The sequence below is a fragment of the Solanum lycopersicum genome, chromosome 4 (assembly GCF_036512215.1).
Source record: "Solanum lycopersicum chromosome 4, SLM_r2.1".
In the NCBI taxonomy this organism is placed as follows: domain Eukaryota; kingdom Viridiplantae; phylum Streptophyta; class Magnoliopsida; order Solanales; family Solanaceae; genus Solanum; species Solanum lycopersicum.
In genome coordinates, this window is record NC_090803.1 from 53,643,029 (window position 1) to 53,662,811 (window position 19,783).

Genomic DNA, 19,783 nt, shown 5'->3' on the forward strand with positions numbered 1-19,783 from the left:
ATATGGGGTAGTTCGGTTTTAATCGACAAAATAAGATTAATAAGAAAAATGATTACTTTCCACTTTTTATCTTTAAGTTCAAATTTTTTTTAAAAGATAAAATTTTAAAAAAAATCTTTAAAAATAATGTTTCATTAGCAAGTTAATGTGTTTTAGAAAAATATAATATGTTCATTAAGAAAAATACGTTTTTGAACCAAATTTAACCATATGAGCATTTTTGTTCAAAATATTATCAACAAAAGCGATTTTGAAAATTTTAACGGATTTTTTATTCCATAATTTAAAGACATTTTTACTTTTTCAACTTTTTTTTTTGCAATATCATCAAAGTATGTTTTTAGAGCTATCAATTCATAATAATTTCAAGCATTTCACCTACCACTCTTTTAAATTAATTAAATCAATTACTCCATGCCAAACTTTTTGTAGGCCACCACTATTCTGAGCATGACCAACAATTTTTCAACACTTGCCAGATAATGTTATCAAAAAATCAATACAATATTATCAACACTATCTTTTTTTTTTAAAAAAAAAAAAATTTATTTACGATTTTTAGTTAATATTACCGACACTCAAGTAGAATAAAATATCTCTCTGGCACACAATTAACCAATCAGATAGCCCCAAGTATATGAAGCACACTCAATTATTTTCCTTTTTTAATATTCTAAATCTTTTTATATACAAAAATTAAAAAAAAAAAAAAGTTTACAAAAATCTACCAATATAATTACCATGTAATGCAGATAACAAAAAAATGAGCTCCTCATCACTTCCTTCATACTCCGTCTGCAGGTTACGGTGCTGCCGGAATTTAACCACAATTTCTTCCGGCAGCACCTTATTCCGGCAGAGCGGACACGTGGCAGAATCTTGTTGGAGCCACGTGTCCAAACAATCCTTGTGAAAAATATGCTTGCATTTCAGCTTCCGTACTTGTTCGCCGTCTTCAAATGCCGATAAACAAACGGCACAGGTATCGGAAAAACCGGCCGGGTTGATTGAGGGGGTTTTGAACCGGCTGACCGGGTTTTTTTCGTCGATGAGTTTGAGGTATTGCTTGGTTGTGATGGGGCGGCCGCGGCCGGAATCTGAGATTGTGTCGGTTATGGAACGTACTAAGATTACGAGTTCGAGTATGAGAATGGTGACGAAGACTAGAGTCATGGTGTAGATATGAGCTAAGAGCTGAGAAAGAGCAGCCATAATTGTTGTTATTGTATATATGATTATGATGTGTATACAAAGAAAGAGAAGTTTCTTCTTTTTTGGTACATTTAGGTTTGCACCCGGGTGCAATTTGCTTTTACTCTAATATATATATATATATATATATATATATATATGAAGACATTTCAAGGGCAAGGATCTGATTGGTCATAAAAATAATTGCCTTTCCCAAACGGCTTTTAAAAATAACTTAATTAGATCTTATACTTGTGATTTGCTAATTACGATTCATAGTTACGTGTTAGAGATAAGAGAGAGAAATCGTGAGAGGAGCGAGCGAGAAATTAAAGGACAGAGAGTGGAGAGAATTGAATTGTGCATCTATATATTTGTTGAATTGAATATCTATATATGTGGTTAACAATATATATGTATTTGTATATTTGGCGAGCAAGATTGAAAAGAGAGGAGAGAGGACAAAGAAAGGAGAGAGACAAATTATATTTGCATATGTATCATATTATGTATTTGCATATGTATAAGAGAAAAGAGTGACCACATAATATAGCTAAAAAGAGAGTGCGAGTGGTAATTAAATAAACTATAATTTTGTTAGCTAATAATATGTTTTTTTAACCCCCCCCCCCCCTTTGAGATTATATATACATATGTTTTTTTTTTGTTTTTTTTTGGCACTTCATTATTGTATCATTATGTTGTAGTTTATATTTTTTATAATGAAAAAAATGCCTTACGAATAAAAACAGAGTACGATGGTTTCATTTGTACAAAAACAATGATAATATTGAAAATTGTAATAAGCTTAGGGTATCAAATTGTTAAGGTACACGATGAACATCAGAGAGAAAGAGTGGTGAAGATTAGGGTTAGGAAAGGGGTGTTCATTTTTGAGAATCAATTTAGATTCATGTCGAACAATCAATTACTGAAGTCATCCATCTCGTATGGGGATTAGTTAAGAAGTATAAAGAAAAGAAGAGGGGCATGTATATTCATTGAACTTAAAAAGACTTACGACAAAGTTTCACAGAATGCTCTCTGGACATGCTTGGAGGCGAGAGCCTACCGGTGTCCCGATAGTTTATAATAGGATGATAAAAAACATATATGATCGAACCACCACTCCAAGGAAGGAATATAAAAAAATAAAAAGAATAAATAGAATTATCCTCCTCCTTGTTTTATTTTATACTTAGGGTTTGTTTGATAGGGAGTATTAGGAGACATAGTCCAAGTATTATGTATGATATTATTTAATATTATGTTTGGTAAAAAATTTGGATCTATGTATTATCAATCTAGGGATTAGTTATGCACCCTACATGGTATTAGAGGGTATATAACTAATACCTTTCATTTGGTGGTATTAGCGCTAATACCATGGAACTATTCTAGGTAAAGACAAAAATACCCCTCAAATTCTTTAATATTTTATTGATTTTATATTTTATATTTTATATTTATACTAAAAAAGTTATTTAAATAAATTAGCTTACAAATTTTATTATTTAGATATAATTTTTTGTTTCTAAAATATGAATTACTTATCTATTTATTATTAATATAAAATATTATAATCCGATTAATATGTTAATGTTGATGTATGAATTTAAGAACAATTCATAAGTAAAATATTGTCTCTTAATGAAAGTTCATTAAACATTACACAAGTATTCTAAAACAAGAGTGTGTGTGTATATATACACACACATCTCGAGTATAGAAATAATTTAATTTATTTTTATATTTTTATTTTATTTTATGATAAAGAGTTTTTTAAAATTTATCGATACAAAATAAAGTTCAATAAATTTTCTTTATAATCATTATAGTTGTGTGACTTTTGAGTTATTAACTCTAATTTATTAAGATGACAATTATTTACTCTCAAATAATTTAAGTGAGAAAATAGTGAACATGACAATAAAAATTTTATTCTCCTAATTATCTACTTTGACTCAATTATATGAAATACAAAATCTTATAATAACTCTAGGGTAAAATTGGCAAGTTTTTTTTTAAAAAACTTTTAAACCACACACAAAATTAGATAAGAAACAATGAACTAAACACTTGATAAAAATTATCCTTGCATTACTAATTCTTGCATTATTTATTTTTGTACCAAACGACCCCTTTAAGTTATCATTTCTATGGAATTTATAAATGGGCCAGTGATTGAACCCTCGTGATGGATTCATAATTTACTGCAAAGTCTCTATGGAGAAAAGTCAATCACTTCAAATTGGGAGAAACATATAAAGAACATATATATATTTTTTATGAATGTTTGTTATAAGTAAATGACATGTAATAAATTTTTTAATTATAATTATTATCAAATTATTTGATTGAAATGATAAAATCCTTGATTAAGTTTTGAGACTTGATTATGATGGAGACATGATAATGAAAGAGTCATGTCTTTTAAAACTAAATTTGAAAATGTTCTTAATTGTAGAATCATTAATTGAGACAATAGTGATCTAGTTAGATCAGTACGTAAGTATAGTGGTTTTTATGAAATAAATTGATTGATCTTATCAACTAATGATTTAATCACATATATAGTTGATAGATATAGAGATATGATTGCTGAATTGAGTTATCTGGAAATTCCTAATTATTAAAATTATCATAAGTTGTTATTGCAAATATTATTTTGACAAATATGATTTTTTTTTAAAAAAAAATCAAAGATAAAGTATCATGATTAAAAAATGAATGTGTTGATATTTGTCTATTTTTATCAAAAACAAATCAGCTTCGATCGAAGAAAAATGAAAAAAAAAAGTGAAAAATATAAAGCAAGAACATGATAAAGATGGAAAATTTATTTATTCTAAATAATATCCCGAATTCTAATTGTCACACATATAATCGCTAAATACATAAAGTGTAAAACTAAGGGTGTGTTTGGCACGGAGGAAAATGTTTTCCTGGAAAACAAGTAGATTTTGAACTTATTTTCTCATGTTTGGTTGGTGAGTAGAAAATATTTTCTGGAAATGATTTTTAGTGTTTGATTTATGAATAAAAAATGTTTTTGAGAGACATTTTTTATTTTTACTAGAGTAAAAAATAATTTATGACATTGAAAATATTTTTCAAAATCAAAATTATTATTTTTTTGGGTGGTGGTGGAGGGTGGGGTGGGGGTGGGGAGAGGGGGAGGGGAGGGGATAGGAGTGAAAAAATAAAAATTTGAAGTTGATAGTATTTTTAAAAAATAAAATTAATTTTTTGGAGGATTGGGGTTGGTGGGGGATGGTAGGGGGGCTGGCCGGGAGAGTGGGGGGAGGGGTAGGAGTTTAAAAATAAAAATTTGAAGTTGATAGTATTTTTAAAAAATAAAATTAATTTTTTGGAGGATTGGGGTTGGTGAGGGATGATAGGGGGGCTGGCCGGGAGAGTGGGGGGAGGGGTAGGAGTTTAAAAATAAAAATTTGAAGTTGAAAATATTTTTAAAAAGCAAAATTAATTTTTTGGGGAGGGGTTGGGGTTGGGGGCGCTGGCCGGGGGGGAGGGGGGGTAGGGTCAATGATAAGGTGAAAAAATAAAATTTTGAAATTGAAAATATTTATTTAAATTGATGTTTTTCACAAAAAAAAGTAACTTGAAATTGGAGGAGAGTTATGAAAAATGTTTTCCTTAATTTTTGAAGGGAAGTCATTTTCCTTAATTTTGAGGAAAATAAGTTGATTTGTAAAATATTTTCCAAAACTTTTGTTCCAACCAAACAGGGAAAAATTGGAAAACATTTTCCAGAAAATATTTTCCTTCATACCAAACACACTCTAAGAAATAAGTATCAGGCTTCAATTGTTATTTTTCAAATAGAGTAATTTTAACTCAAAATTTAAAATTAACTTTCCAGACTTAAAAGACACGAGATCGATCTCAATAGAAAAACAATAAGAACAGAACTTTTTAAAAATGACCAATCAAGCCATCAAACAAAGATAATGCTAGCTTGTTATAATGTAAAATATTACTCCCTCCGTTTCAAAAAGGATGACGTAGTTTGACTTAGAACGAAGTTTAAGGAAAGAAAGAAGAGTTTTTAATCTTGTGGTTCTCTTATGTCAAATGTAACAAAACGTTCTTTAATCTTGTAGTCTTAAACATGTCACGTAAAAAATTAAAGTTAAAATGTTGTCAAAAAAGGAAATGGATCATTCTTTTTTAAACAAACTAAAAAAAAATAGAGACATTCTTTTTGAAACGGAGGGAGCATATCACATCATGGTGAATGCATTAGAAAAATATAATATATATTAGCTTTCTATATTATTAATTAACATCTTGTTTGATATATTTTTTTTAAAAAAATAAATAAGAAATCACTTGTCTTTTAGAAAATATTCTCATGAAAAATATTTTTCAAGTCTGAATGCACCTGAAATTTACTATTTTTCTGTCTCAATTTATATGAGTTGCTTTGACTTGGTATAAAATATATAAAATTTTTTTTTTAAAAATTTATAATCTAAAATAATTATAGATATTTATATGTTCTATAAATAATTTTACTAAGAATTAAATGAACATTTTAAATTTAAATTATTACTAAATATATAAATATATAATTTTTTTGAATCAAATAAAAAGAAAAATGGATAATCTAAATAGAGATTGAGGAGTATCTTTTGATGCACTTTTCTAACTTGACAAAGTATAAGAAAGTAAAAGTAACATTAAAATCTTAAAGTCTAAAATTGAGATATATCAAAATAACTTTAATCTTATAATTTCATATGTCATAGAAAAGTTAAAACTAAAAAATTGTCAAATTTTTTTATCAAATAATTAAAGAGAAATGTAAAAAAACAAATTAAAAAACGAAAAAAGCATCTGATTAATCATAAATTCTTTGTAATAAAAATTTAAAATGAACCTATTTTGTTTTGTTTCCATTCGATTGGGCTGTGAGGAACTCAGCTGCGCACATCATGTACATTAGCAAACTTCTATTCAATTCATTCATAGGTGGACCATCTTCATTCACTATTTTGTCCATCAACAGACAAGTGCTTATTATGGTGGCCCATCCAAAAGTTAGATACTTATTTTTTTTTTTATTTTGTTGTCTTTTTATTGGCATTCTATCAAAAAATAATTATTAAGGTATAATTAAAATAATGAGAATAGTTTAATTACGGTTATATATATCTTTTTAGTGATAATTAATATATTTTTGTGTATATCTTTTATAGTCTATAAGCGATATTAGATATTTGACAATTAATTACTCTTTATTAAGGTATCTATCTATTATTATAATTAAAGATTATTTTTGTTGAAATTTTGGTTATAATATGATGACAAGAAACTATCCTTGTCTCCCATTTTATTTTCTTTTTCCCTTTTGAGGGGTGACAACACATTATATTGTGGTTAAGTTAAAGGTATGTTACGTCGTGTATTGGAAAAGATTTGGTTGAGACACGTGGGTAGATTAATGCATGATGCTAAAGTTTATTATGGGATAAGATATGACCAGGAATCATGCCTACGTTGATAGGGAAAGGGAACCTTGTTCATGATTTTGATATTCCAAACAAAAATGTCGTAATAGTACTTTATGGGTTTAGTGAAACCTCTTTTTAGTAAGTGTGACAATCGGTCATGTTATTATGCTATATAAGTGTCACATGGTATGAAGCTGCTCATGTGAATGATTTGCATAGAAGAAAGATTTATTTTGATGGTTGATTTTAGAGAAATGTAGATATTTTAATGAAAACTTATAGAATTACATATGTAGAGAATTCTAGAAAAAGAATCTAAATTTAAATATATAAGGGCTTGTTAGATTATTATTATTTACCTATAGCCCCTATGTTATAAATAGAGAGGCATTCGTTTATAAAATCATTAAGCAAAGATCAATCAAAGTTCTCTTCACAATTCTAGCTTCCTAACAACTCTCTTATTCTCTCTCTTCCATTCTTTGTGTGGTTGTTAGAATTTTAGGCTTTGGTACAAGAACATGAGTAAAATATCAAGCGCCACACGTGCGCTTAATAAAAGACTAAGAACGTGACATTAGAATAACGTTACAACTAAGGAAATGTCATATGATAGAGAAATCAACGTTGCTAACACTCTAACTAACGTCACTCAAAATGCTATCGACAAGAATAGCTATGAAAAAAAGAGAAATGTCACCAACAAAAAGTAGGAAGTGCCATTGGAGGTAGAGCCAAATGAAGGGTTTACATGCCAAGAACCTTCTACCATGAGAAAGAGCTTGTATTGTGCCTATAGTAACTATACCACAAGTAGAATAAGCATAACTTTTGGCAATACAACTTGTGAATGGGCTCAAGAATGAGGGATCAATTGATAAGCTCAAATCATACTTCCCTAAATAAGTATAAGCGGTCGTATCAAGTAAAGAATCCAATTGTTAGGTTGGGGTTGATTCCACGACAAAAATGATTTAGACTTAACTTCAATCTACGATTACGTCTATTTAGTCAAGTTCTTTCCGAAAATAATTAATTGAATGAGGGTATTTTGTGTAACAAAAATGTTTAATTATTTCTAAGTAAGACAAATGGCAAGTTTATAACTTTAGTGTTTATCAAGGGATGAGAGAAACTAGAGTGTAAGTGTTCCCCACAGGTTCATAACGCAGTAATCCTAGCTAAGACAATCCTTTCCTAGTATCATGCATGCAAAGTGATAAGTTATGTATCCCTAATTTCTTGGTCAGACAACTAGAGAATTTCACTCCGTACTTTGGTCCGGCTACGTGTGTCTACTTTACTAAACCTTACCTTTACCTCATATTAAGCATCATATTCAATGTATGACTAAGTTACTACTTTGCACAATTGAAACTAGCCTATTAGATAGTGTATACTAAATATATGTTGATAATTCCTTTCCTATTAACTACCTCATTGGTCCGGTAAGTAGAAATAGGCCAGGTTCTAACGTGTGCACTCGTTAAAAAGACTTTTAAACGAAAGAATTATCAATACATGCAAGACCCTATTCTAGAATTGTTATTTAACTAGTTTTACCTTATTAATTACCCATGGTTCCCACAACCCTAATTGTGGATTTAGTTACCCATGCTAAGAATTACATAATTCATAATTATTAAACAAGAAATCATGTGCTTACTTTAACAGGTTTGAAGAAAACCCCGAAATATCACTTGAATTCACTAAAATATTGAAAGAAACGATTCCGGAAAATTAAAGTGTTTCCCAAAAACCAAAGTTTTAACTTCCAATAACACAAATCTGAAAAATAGTAAAAAGTCTAACCCCAAAAATGAGGTTTTTAGTCCTATTTATAATAATAAAGTCCTAAAATAAAAAGGAGTTCTATTTAAGGATAAAAAATCTGTCCAAAATGCGTCTGCCATCGACGACCCTTTTGACGGTCCATCGATGGTACGACGGACCTTCGATAACTTCCGCCGGTCCATACTTCAAATCTTTTTCAGCTTCTACTTTTAAACACTTTTTGTTATCATCGACAGACCAACAACACGGTCCGTCAATGGACCTAAGATCTGTCAATGGCCTCCGTTCCTCCATACTTAGTGGTTTCTTCAAGCCGGGTTTGGGATTACTTTCTGATACCATCGACTGTTAGCCATGACGGGTCATCAGTGGATCGACGGACCGTCGCTCCTTCTGTAGCCCCACATTTGTTCAGATTTTCCCGATTTGATTTCAGCTTCTTGGACCTTCAGTCAACGATCATCACCTATGGACTGTCACAGGGTCGACGGACCGTCGGTGGCTCCGTAGGTCATCACTTCTGCAGATTTCAGCATAGTCTTCAGCGTTTTTGTTCTTGACAGTTTTCCTGCAAACACAGAGAAAAACACATTAAAAGTACTACAAAAAGGCCTTAGACACACACTAAATTTAAGAAAAAAAGCATTATAAGTACCGTAAAACGACGGTACATCAATAACCTCAACTTAAATTCGTTGTTTGTCCTCAAGCGACGCACTATGACTCACCACAACACCTTTGTACAAAAGTATATTCTTTAAAGCTTTCACAATCATCTGGCTATAAATTCCGATTATTTTTATTGTTTTTATATATCACTCTTAGGCTCATTCACGTGGATCAGACCATAACACACTCACTACAAATCGACACCTCTCCTCTTTTATCTCTCACCAAGGTACCAACTTTCCAATATTGCAACTAGTGTCCTAACTTTAAAAACAACATCCTCCTTTTTCACACAGTGATTTCAATTTGAGTATAAGGATTACTTTTCAACATTCGCTCTCAGAACCATTCACACCTAGTTGATACTTGTCCCCATAGGCTTGCCCTTATTTTTATTGCTTTAAGTTCACCATATTGGACTCTTAGGATCACGATAGGACTTTCTTGGTTTGTACTGTAGGCTCAGGGTCAGGTAGGGTATATTTGGATGCATTTTAGTGATTTGTTGCCCTCCTTGTCATAACTGCTAAACGTCCTACCTTTTCATCGTTTATTATGTTATACTCTTCATCTTCTTATATCTTTTGCCTTTCTTTTCTCCTTTATTTTTCCTTTTGTGCAAATGATCCATCTTTCATTTTTATTTTCAAATTTTTCACTTGATTTCAACTTTGATTGAGCCACTTTTCTTTTCTTCTTTAAATAATTCTTTCAACCCCGCTTTCCAGGACATTCCTCATAATAGTTACCGTCAACTTATGGCTTTGCCATGAGTCAAAGTACATAATAATCAAGGTTGTGTCAGGGCCAGGACGATCTTTGTTACCTCATTAGCCACCCTCAACTTATTCTTTTGGCATAAGCTGAGGTGCACATGTCCAAGGAGGGACCAGGGCCAATACACTGTACTCAGTGGACCTACGGTCCGTCAATGGCCTCCGTTCCTCCATACTTAGTAGTTTCTTCAAGACGGGTACTGGGACTACTTTCTGTTACCATCGACGGTTAGCCATGACAGTCCGTGTGGACCGTCGGTGGCTCCGTAGGTCATTACTTATGCAAATTTCAGTACAGTCTTCAGCTTTTTCATTCTGGAAAATTTTCCTGCAAACACAGAGAAAAACATATTAAAACTACTACAAAAAGGCCTTAGACACACACTAAACTTAAGAAAAAAAACATTGAAAGTACCGTAAAACCACGGTATATCAACACCCTCAACTTAAATTCATTGTTTGTCCTCAAGAGATGCACTATGACTCACCACAACACCGATGTACAAAAGTATCTTCTTTTATGCTTTCACAATCATCACCGATGTTCCTATAAATGTCACATCCCGAGTCTACACCCTGGGATGGACTGACACCCGAAGACCACTGCTAGTCTCAAGCGGACCCTTGGACTGACTTACTTAACTCAGTGGAAGAGTTAATTCAATAAAAACAATCTCATATAATAACTTAAAGAAATATAATTTTCCAAATTGAAAACTTAAGTCTCATAGCAAAAGATATGCAATACAAAGATAATAGACTCATAACTAATTGTTTGACTGTCTACGAAGCCTCTATAATACTAAGATTGATGTTGGAACAGACCCCACAACATCCTATAAAAGAAAGAGTAAAAGCCAATAAAAGTGTCCTCCAGGACGCAAGGAGGCTCATCACTGACTCTGAGTGCTCGATTGTATCAACGAGATGCTGGATGATGCTGATCCTCGTTACCTGCATCTGCATCATAAGACAATGTAGGACAACTGACATCAGTACATTAAATGTACGAGTATGCGAGTTGAAATGCTAACAACTTAAACTTGAAAAAAGAGTAAGAAGGAAAACTTACCTTGGCTCTACTTAACTCATGAATAACTTGATTTAATATTCAATAATAAGACATATATAATATATAGAAGCTTGTAAAACAATGAAAACACTTAGTTTGTTAAAGAAAAATACAATAAGAAACTCAACTTTACTTATATATGAAGTAATATAGTTTCTGTGGGAGATTCTCTAACCGACAACCATCACTGTGAGCGTAAGTGATAGTACACCATCTTACCTCATGTTGCAAGACGACCATCTTATACCTTGTCGTTAGTATAGAACCTGAAATATTAAGTGGATCCACTAGTCTACGCTAAAAAAACACTAAGGAATCAGCTAAAAAGTATGATCCTTCTTCTTTCCATGTTGGTTACATGGTTTATGGGGGCTTGAGTTAATATTAACTCGCGTCCCCATATCGGTGCTCAATACTACTCCCAAAATGCTTACCTCATATGTTTTTAATACAACTTCTTATCTGGTTTGAGGTAATTGCTCAAACTTAGCTTTAAAAGATCTCTTGGAAATTATAGCTTCCTCTTTACAAAAAACAAGCCTAAAGGCTCTATTGGAAGTCTCAGCTTCCTTTCTTGCTCAAAATGTGAAAACATTTGTAACTCTTAATGAATACTTAGTCCCCTTATAACTTTTGAAAAATGAACTCAACTCTTTACTCTTTGCTTAACTTGCAACTTGAGCCTTAAAACAAAGTTAAAACATTTGTTAAAGACTCTTGAAAACTTTAAGAACTTACTTTGACTTGCTTATTAACTTTTAGACTTGATTCTTAACTTCTTTGAAAAGAATCTTAACTTTGGACTTAACTCTTGACTCTCCTTGAGTGAAATTATGGATTCAAGGTTATGATTAGCGTTTTGGGTGATTTCTAGATGTTTAGAAATCATTGGAAGTAGTTATAATAACTAGAAAGTGTTAATACTTTTAAAAGGACTCAAATAGGCTAAACAATGAAAACTTAGCGAAAAAGGCCGATTCGGGTGCATTTGGGGCATGCCGTGCCAGCCCCAAAGTTTTGGGGCTCATTTTGGGTGCACTGCAAGCGTGCTGCCCCAGCCTTCCTGGTGCTATGGGGGCGTGACGCGCCTAACCCTCCCTAAGTGTGTCTAACAAACTTCTCTTCTCGTTTTTCATCGCTAAACCCTCTAAACGTTCCTAATTCTTTCCCCAAACCTTTAGGGTCATTAGTACCATCAATGCCCAATAGATTTAACTCAAAAATAACTCGGAAACAAGAATCAATTCAACACTAGGCATTCAACAACTCAATCAACAAGAATTCAACAATGTTCTTCAAGATCCTTACTTTTATCATTCAACCAATTCAAAAATCACTGAATTGAAACAAGTTTGGTGTGTGGGTGAACTGAACCAACACTAAATGATCTCACATACCTTGATAGGTATCTCTTTCGATGAATTTCACTCGCAAACTTGGCGTTCTTGGCGAAATTCTTGAATTCTCTTTACCTTCCTCTTTAATCTCTCTTCCCCAAGCCCTAAGCCTAGTTTTGATTTTCCAAAACTGAATTAAGACTTGTTTTTGCCCCAATAAACCCCTAAAATGAAATAGAAAGTTAATTGGTGAAAAGACTAGTTTGCCCTTTCCTAAATCCGGATTGGGACTTTTCTCAATCCAACAACCTAACTTTCGAAAGACATAACTCACTCATATGATATCGAAATCGGCCAAACTCGGCGTCGTTGGAAATATTATTCCAAGACCTTTACACCCATACCCACAAGCACCTCTAACTCATTCTGATCTAGAAGTTATGACCGTTTGAAAATGACCAAAACTCACTTTCTTAATATAGAATTTTTTTCCTAATTTTTCCTTTTCTTTCCAAAAATGATTATTTCTAGTTTCTTAGCTTATTCTTAGCTATTTCAAGTTGCGAGATGTTAAAAAAATTACTATAAGTTTCGATGAAGATAGAGTTAAAAAGCCATTGACGTGTTCCACGTCCATTAGAAGTGGAAATCATTGGATGAAGATACACAAGAACGATATGAGAACTTGTATCTATTCAAAAACAAAGTTCGAGAACTTATGTAGAAGCAATGCGTCGTGGTTGTCGTAACATCAGGTGGAGGAGAATGTGACGACTCGCGATATTATGATGCTCATAAGTGCCTCACAATACAATGTTTCCCATGTAGATGACTTACATAGGAGAAAGACTCGTCTTTATGGATGATTCTAGAGAAATATAAATATTTTTCATGGAAAATTATAGAGTTATATAGAAGGTCCCTAAAATATTCTAGGTTTATAGAGAGTTCTAGAGAATGAATTTAAACGTAAATATGTAGGGACTTATTTGATAATTATTATTACCTACTAGTCCCTAACTTAATAAAAATAAAGGGACATCCATTAGTAAAATCATGAAGAAAAAATCAATCAAAATTCTCTAAACATTTCTTCCTTAGAATTCCTTCTGTAAACAATTCTTCCTTAGAATTCCTCTTATGCTTTCTCTTCTATTCTCTTAGTGATTCTTAGAATCTTAGGCTGGCTTGACATAGCAAGATCGTGTAAGAATGTGAGCAAGTTGTCAAATGCATCACATGTGCTTAGTAAAAAACGAAGCATGTGAACTAGGCCTATATTAATGTAGCTTATAAATAGTTGATCTCTTTTATTTTGTTGCGATATTAGGAATTTCAGAAATACATAGTAATTTTATACTTCCTAACAATATGTGTTGCTCGATCACTGATCACTTAGCTCTATATTGTTCTGTAATGACTCTTTTCGGTTCCTATGGATGGATCAACACAATAGTAATTCTATACTTCCTAACAGTTTGTGTTGCTCGATCACTTAGCTTTGTGTTAGAATTGAGACAATTTTACTTTTGGATAGTAACTTGAAAATTTTAGGTTAGAACAATTCCAGACGAAATCAGAGCAAGGCTAGTCTAGAAAAATACGAAAAAGAATTGGGGATAATGTCTAAGCGTGAGTTGGACTTTCTTTTAACCAAGAATTTAAGCAGCCCATAGGACTTTATGAAAGTGAATTTGGGTGAGTAGAACTCCCGATATTAAATTTAGCATGGAAGAGTTATCTTCAAACGTCAAGGTTCGAGGGTGTTGCGAAATGGATACTTTGGGAAAGATAATTTATACATCGCTATTTTCTATTTTTTTAGATGTCCAAGAAAGTAACAAATAATCTTTTATGTAATTGTAGTGGGCCACACTTTTAATTGGAAGACTATATGATATGTTTGGATAGCTAGTTTTCCTTTGTTGAGTCACTTGAGTGTAGTTGTTCACGATTGTAAGGACCACGTTATCTAATTTAGTATCAATTATGTTAGACTCTAGTTAAGTCAAACCGTTCAAGTGGTTGCTTTTAGCATCACTTTAGAAGTTCTTTTCATATGTTACAAGGCGGTTCAAAATCAAACTGAAATCAATAAAAAAGTTATTGCTTTATAGTATTGACTTTTTGATTTAGTGGTTTTGATAATGGTTTTGATTTTTTTGTTATCGGGTTATCAGTTATTGACGGTTTAAAGTTTTTTTTAACGGGTTAGCCGATAACCCGATAGTAAAATATAATTATATTTATTCTATTTTGTATATAAAGTCCTCGACTTAGAGTTTGATTTCCTACTTTTATTTTTGGCTGTCTCAAGCACTTGGTTATTCTACAATGTAAAAGTGTTTGCTTTTGAGCAAGATGTAACTTGTAAACTCAAGTGAATGGTTTATTTAGTTTGTCACCTAGTTTCTAATTGATTTTCAATGTTTTTTCTTTTGTGTCAAATCTTAACGGTTAAAAACGACCAATAGCCGATAAACCAATATCTTAATGATTCTACAACAGTTTCGCATCTTTACAAACCGATAACCAATAAGTCAATAAACTTCAAAACCGAATCGAACAGATCGATACACAACTCTAGTTCCAATAGCTAAGTCAGAAATTTTATTAAGCGTGTCCAAGAATGATGATATATGACTGTAAAAAATAAATAAATATTGTGATACTCTTTCATTCAAATGGACACGCATGACCACTGCGCCAAAGACATATATTTTGTACAAAGATGTCCAACTTTAGATATATAGAATTTGACATATACATATAACGTAACTTTTCGATAAAGGATGTGCAATTGGACACCAACGGCCCTATTAATGGTCTGATCCTGTGGTACTTCATAGCCTCTTGCCCGTTCAAAGTGACATTATTTATTATTTATCATGTTTATTAGTTGGTTCAAGGTTTACTTGTATGTCAATCACGTCCATCCAAATTTTGGGCATGTCAAATATATTCAACCAAGTTTTAAGAAAATAAAGAAAGTAGTTGGAAATTAAGTTACTTGAATCATCAATTATTAAAGCGTCGAATGATGTAGAACCAATCATATTATATATGGAATAATTTTATTGAATACTGAATCGACAAAAATAAAGCACATTATTATGTATGGTCGCTTTGACTGAAAATCAAAATAAAATGAATAAGAACCAAAATCTCTCAAATAATAGGAAAAAAAGTTCATGCACAAGTGGAAAGCTAGGATATCATTCTTTTTTTTTTTGGATTGATAATTAATGAAATAATGTACAAAGCTATTAAAATTAAAATACTTGCAACAGTACAACAAAATTTCAACTGTCTCCATGTGCATTAAGTTGTAACTATTTTAGTATTGTGTTGATGTTCCAATTGGAATTGTATAATAGATTAATTAGAAGTAGTTTTCAGTGTACAATGAATCCAAAGATTTTATTAGTTTATACTTGTTGGATTGGTTCACTTTTTTTTAAAAATAAATAAATCAAATTAATACATAATCCAAAGATTTCAGTGTAGAATACATGTATTAAAGTAGTGAAGAATACACTTAACTTTTATATCATTCTCAGCGGAGTGTATTTTTAAAAATAGATATATTTTTTTTAAAAAATATTATACAATACATGTTATGTTTAAAACGTCAAATCAAACTATGAATAATGAATAATTTTAACATAACTAATGTTATTATAACTAAAATCAACATATACAATTAGACTTTGGTGTCAATTACATCCCATTTCAATTTTTGGATATGACATGACAAATATATTTGACAAGCAAAAATGAATAACAAAATTATTAAATATTAAATTATTTAAATATCTATTAATTATCGTGTAATGAAAAATCATTATATTATAATTGGATTTTATTGGATACAGATGTCGACAAAAATCAAGGCAGTTTATTCTATATTATCGCTTTATTACTTGAAAACCCAAATGAATAAGAATCAATCTTCATGCACAAGTGGGGTTGACAATTAATGAAATAATGTACAAGTGGAAGAATTGGCCATATTATATTATTTACAACAAATTAAACATATTTTGCGATGAGATGATTATAAATATTCATTTATTCTAAATTAAAAGTCTCTGTAAATCAAATTTTTTTTGAATATAAATTGTCTTTATTAAAAAACGTTTATCCCTTCGTATGAAATTTTCCAATATAAATCTAAACTTGATAGTAGATTACCGACATTGTTTGGTAACCAAAAATAAATTTACAACCACAATTGTGTGTACTTGTGCAATCGGAAGTAATTGCTTCTTTAATTTATTGTGTTGATATTCAAGTATAGATTTGGTCTTGCATGTACCATTATAACAATCAATCCAATGGTTTAATTTTATATAGACAACTTGACAAAAAAGTTGGTCAATGGTTACAGACTTTAAATAATTAGGTACAAAAATTTATGAGAAAAAAGTCATTTCGGTCATTCTATGACTATAATATTGGGCCCTAAATAACCACTCATCAGTCAATTATCTCCTTTTTTTTTTCCTCGGACAGAAATTATATATTTTGTTCCTTAAAAGTTTATAATCATAGAAATTCTTCGAATTGATACAATAATATATGTGTTGCTACATTAATTTGATGGGCGAGATACACTAATCGTTAAGTGAGATACATTATATTTTATACATGATACACTAATATAATCTGGTGTACATTTTATACATGATACATAATCTGATATGCGACATATATTAATCTGATATATTGATATATTAATCTGATGCGTGAAAATGAAAAATTTTAAAAATTTATAAAACTAATAGAAAATAATGATAATAAGATAACTTAAAGCTAATTAGATTTATGTCATTTTTCCTTTCTTTTTTTTTCTACAAGAGAATTCAACACAATTGTACCTTTCTCTTGACAATTGGATGGTTGACCTTTATGTCCTTTAAAACTCCGAATCAAGGACAAATTTCTAGTCCCAATCCATAAAAATATAGTTAGGGGTTATAATTAAAGGAGACTATAATGCAACCAAATTGCATGTTTGTAACGATTATTATAACATGGGAATTAAGAGCCAATACTTGTGTATGGGATAAATAAGGCACAAAGTATAATGATAATGTCCTTAGGGTTGTCGCACATATATATAACTCATAAGTATACTTGCAATACAAAAAAAATCAATAATTTTAATCGAGCGATAACACATGCAATCTTAAGCATCACACACTACAAGAAAACCGCAAAGGAAAAACTAGTCCCTTAGAATCCAAATCTGGTCTATAACAGTCAATCTCTATGCTAAAGGGAATTGAATCACTGGTCCCTAAAGGACTTTTTTGAGACCATAACAAGAATTCCCGTCCTTAAAGAATTTTCAGGGACTATTATTCTGGTCCTAAACATATCTAAAGAATGATTTTTCGTGGTCCTAAAGGTCTTTAAGAACAAGAATTCTGATCCTTTGAACTGGTTTTTTATAGACCATAAAATTTGGTCTGTGGATAATATAACTTTTTCCAACAAAATATCATCTAGTTTCCAATATTTAACTAATCAAACAACATAAATAACAATCAGGAGCGGTTCAAGCATATTAGTGGCCTAAAGTGAAAATCAATCGAGACCTCAAACTTGAATTGTTAATAACTTTAATATAAATGATTTCATCTAGTTTTTAATTAATAATATAACCATTTTATTTTAAATTATTTTCATGAGATATAACACTCTAAATATGTCAAATTTCTTGTAATAATTCTTTCATTTTTCATGAAAAGTATACTTTTTTTACGAATAGTATTCAACATTTGGGGGCCTAAGGCACATGTATTTTTTTTAAACTGTCGAGCAAACCCTGAAATAACTTATATATACCATTAAACTATGTTCCGCTCAAAAATATCCTTCACGTCAAATTATTGGGTCACACCTACCCTTCTACTTACGGAAGTATCAATGTAAGTGTAAAATGCCACATGGTCGCCGCATGGATGCCACGTGTGCATGCCCAACAGACCCTACCTCCACATAGAAGACTACGAAAAAGGGTCAACACTATCCTTACACTATTCGAAATAGCTTAGATATAACCTTAAATTATATTTCGGCTCAAAAATGCCCTTTCCGAATTGAACCTCACTTGCCCTTTTATTTAACAAAAACATCCATACGTGTGCTAAAATGTCACAAGAACTCTACATGTGCACGTCAAACACACCCCAATTCCACATAAACGGCTTAATTAAAGTCCTAATTTCACTATTTTCCCCGTCATTTCATCCTTCCCTTATTTAGGTATATTTACATGAATATACAATATATATATTGACTCAATTTAGTTCCATCTTATTCCGATACTAATATATCGTACTTTCAAGATCACAACTTAAATAAAATTCAAATTAGTTATGCTATCTATCCTCAAATCATCTATATATTGAATGTTTCAATTTAACTTCCCACAAAATCTAAAACGTCTTAACAATTATTTACAGCGTGCATCTTCTGAACTAGGGATCACAAAAGCTCGAAACTTAGACAAAAATAGGATAATCGGTAAGAAATTAAATTGAGAAATATATAAAGACTTACTAGAAGAAAACTTCGCTAAGATTTTTTTAAACAAAATTAATTTATTAAGAGAAATTAAAATAATAAATTAATGTTAATTGATTAATTAAAATGAGTGTGTTTATATTATATCTTAGATTATTTCTTTTATTGTATTTGAAATGGTCATCAAATTGCAATTTCATTACTTCATTTGGTTACGTATACAAGTTTTCGCAAATGTTTTTTTTTGATTAATTACTTAAGTAAATTCTTTTTAAAAAATAATTACTTATTTTAAATATACTTTTTAATTATTACTATTTATAACTATATCTAACAATACTATATATTTCATTGAATTTGTCTCTCTCTCGCCTCATTTTCCCTTTTCTCTCTTGCCTTTTTTTACTTTTATCTTTCGTTCTCTCTGGTTTTTTTCTTCTTTTTTTTCCTCTTTCTCTTCGTTTTCTCTCTATTTTCTTTGATAGAGTAGTTAATGATTTTTAGACTAAAAAAATTCAATAAAAATTAATTACAATCTAATTGTAACGAATGAATAGACTTAATAAATTACAAAATGAATTAAACTTACATTAAAAATGAATTCCACAAATATTAAAGTTGAATTTTAGAATAGAATTAAATATGAATGCATAATGTAGCAAATGAAAGAACATTCTATGATTTCTAAACTGAAGGAATTTGTATCAACAATGAATTTCACAAGTAATTCAATCATAACAAATCAATCAATAAGTTGCAAAATAAATTAAAATTGTATTGCACAAATACTAAAACAAGTTAATAAATTAAATTTGCTTTAAAATTGTATTACACGATATTAAAGTTGAATTAGAAGAGAAAAATTAAGAATGAATGAAAAAACATAACTAACAAAAGAAAATACATCAATCTATAAACCGAATTAAACTTGTG

The 19,783-nt window shown here is 30.7% G+C and overlaps 1 protein-coding gene across 1 annotated transcript; it reads right to left on the bottom strand.

The window, feature by feature from the left end:
* Nucleotides 1-714: 714 nt before the first annotated feature.
* On the bottom strand, nt 715-1,212 carry LOC101246418 (probable E3 ubiquitin-protein ligase XERICO). The gene has a single exon (XM_004237383.5). It carries the CDS (start codon nt 1,210-1,212, stop codon nt 715-717), a length of 498 nt encoding a protein of 165 aa, XP_004237431.1.
* Between the last annotated feature and the right edge of the window lie 18,571 nt (nt 1,213-19,783).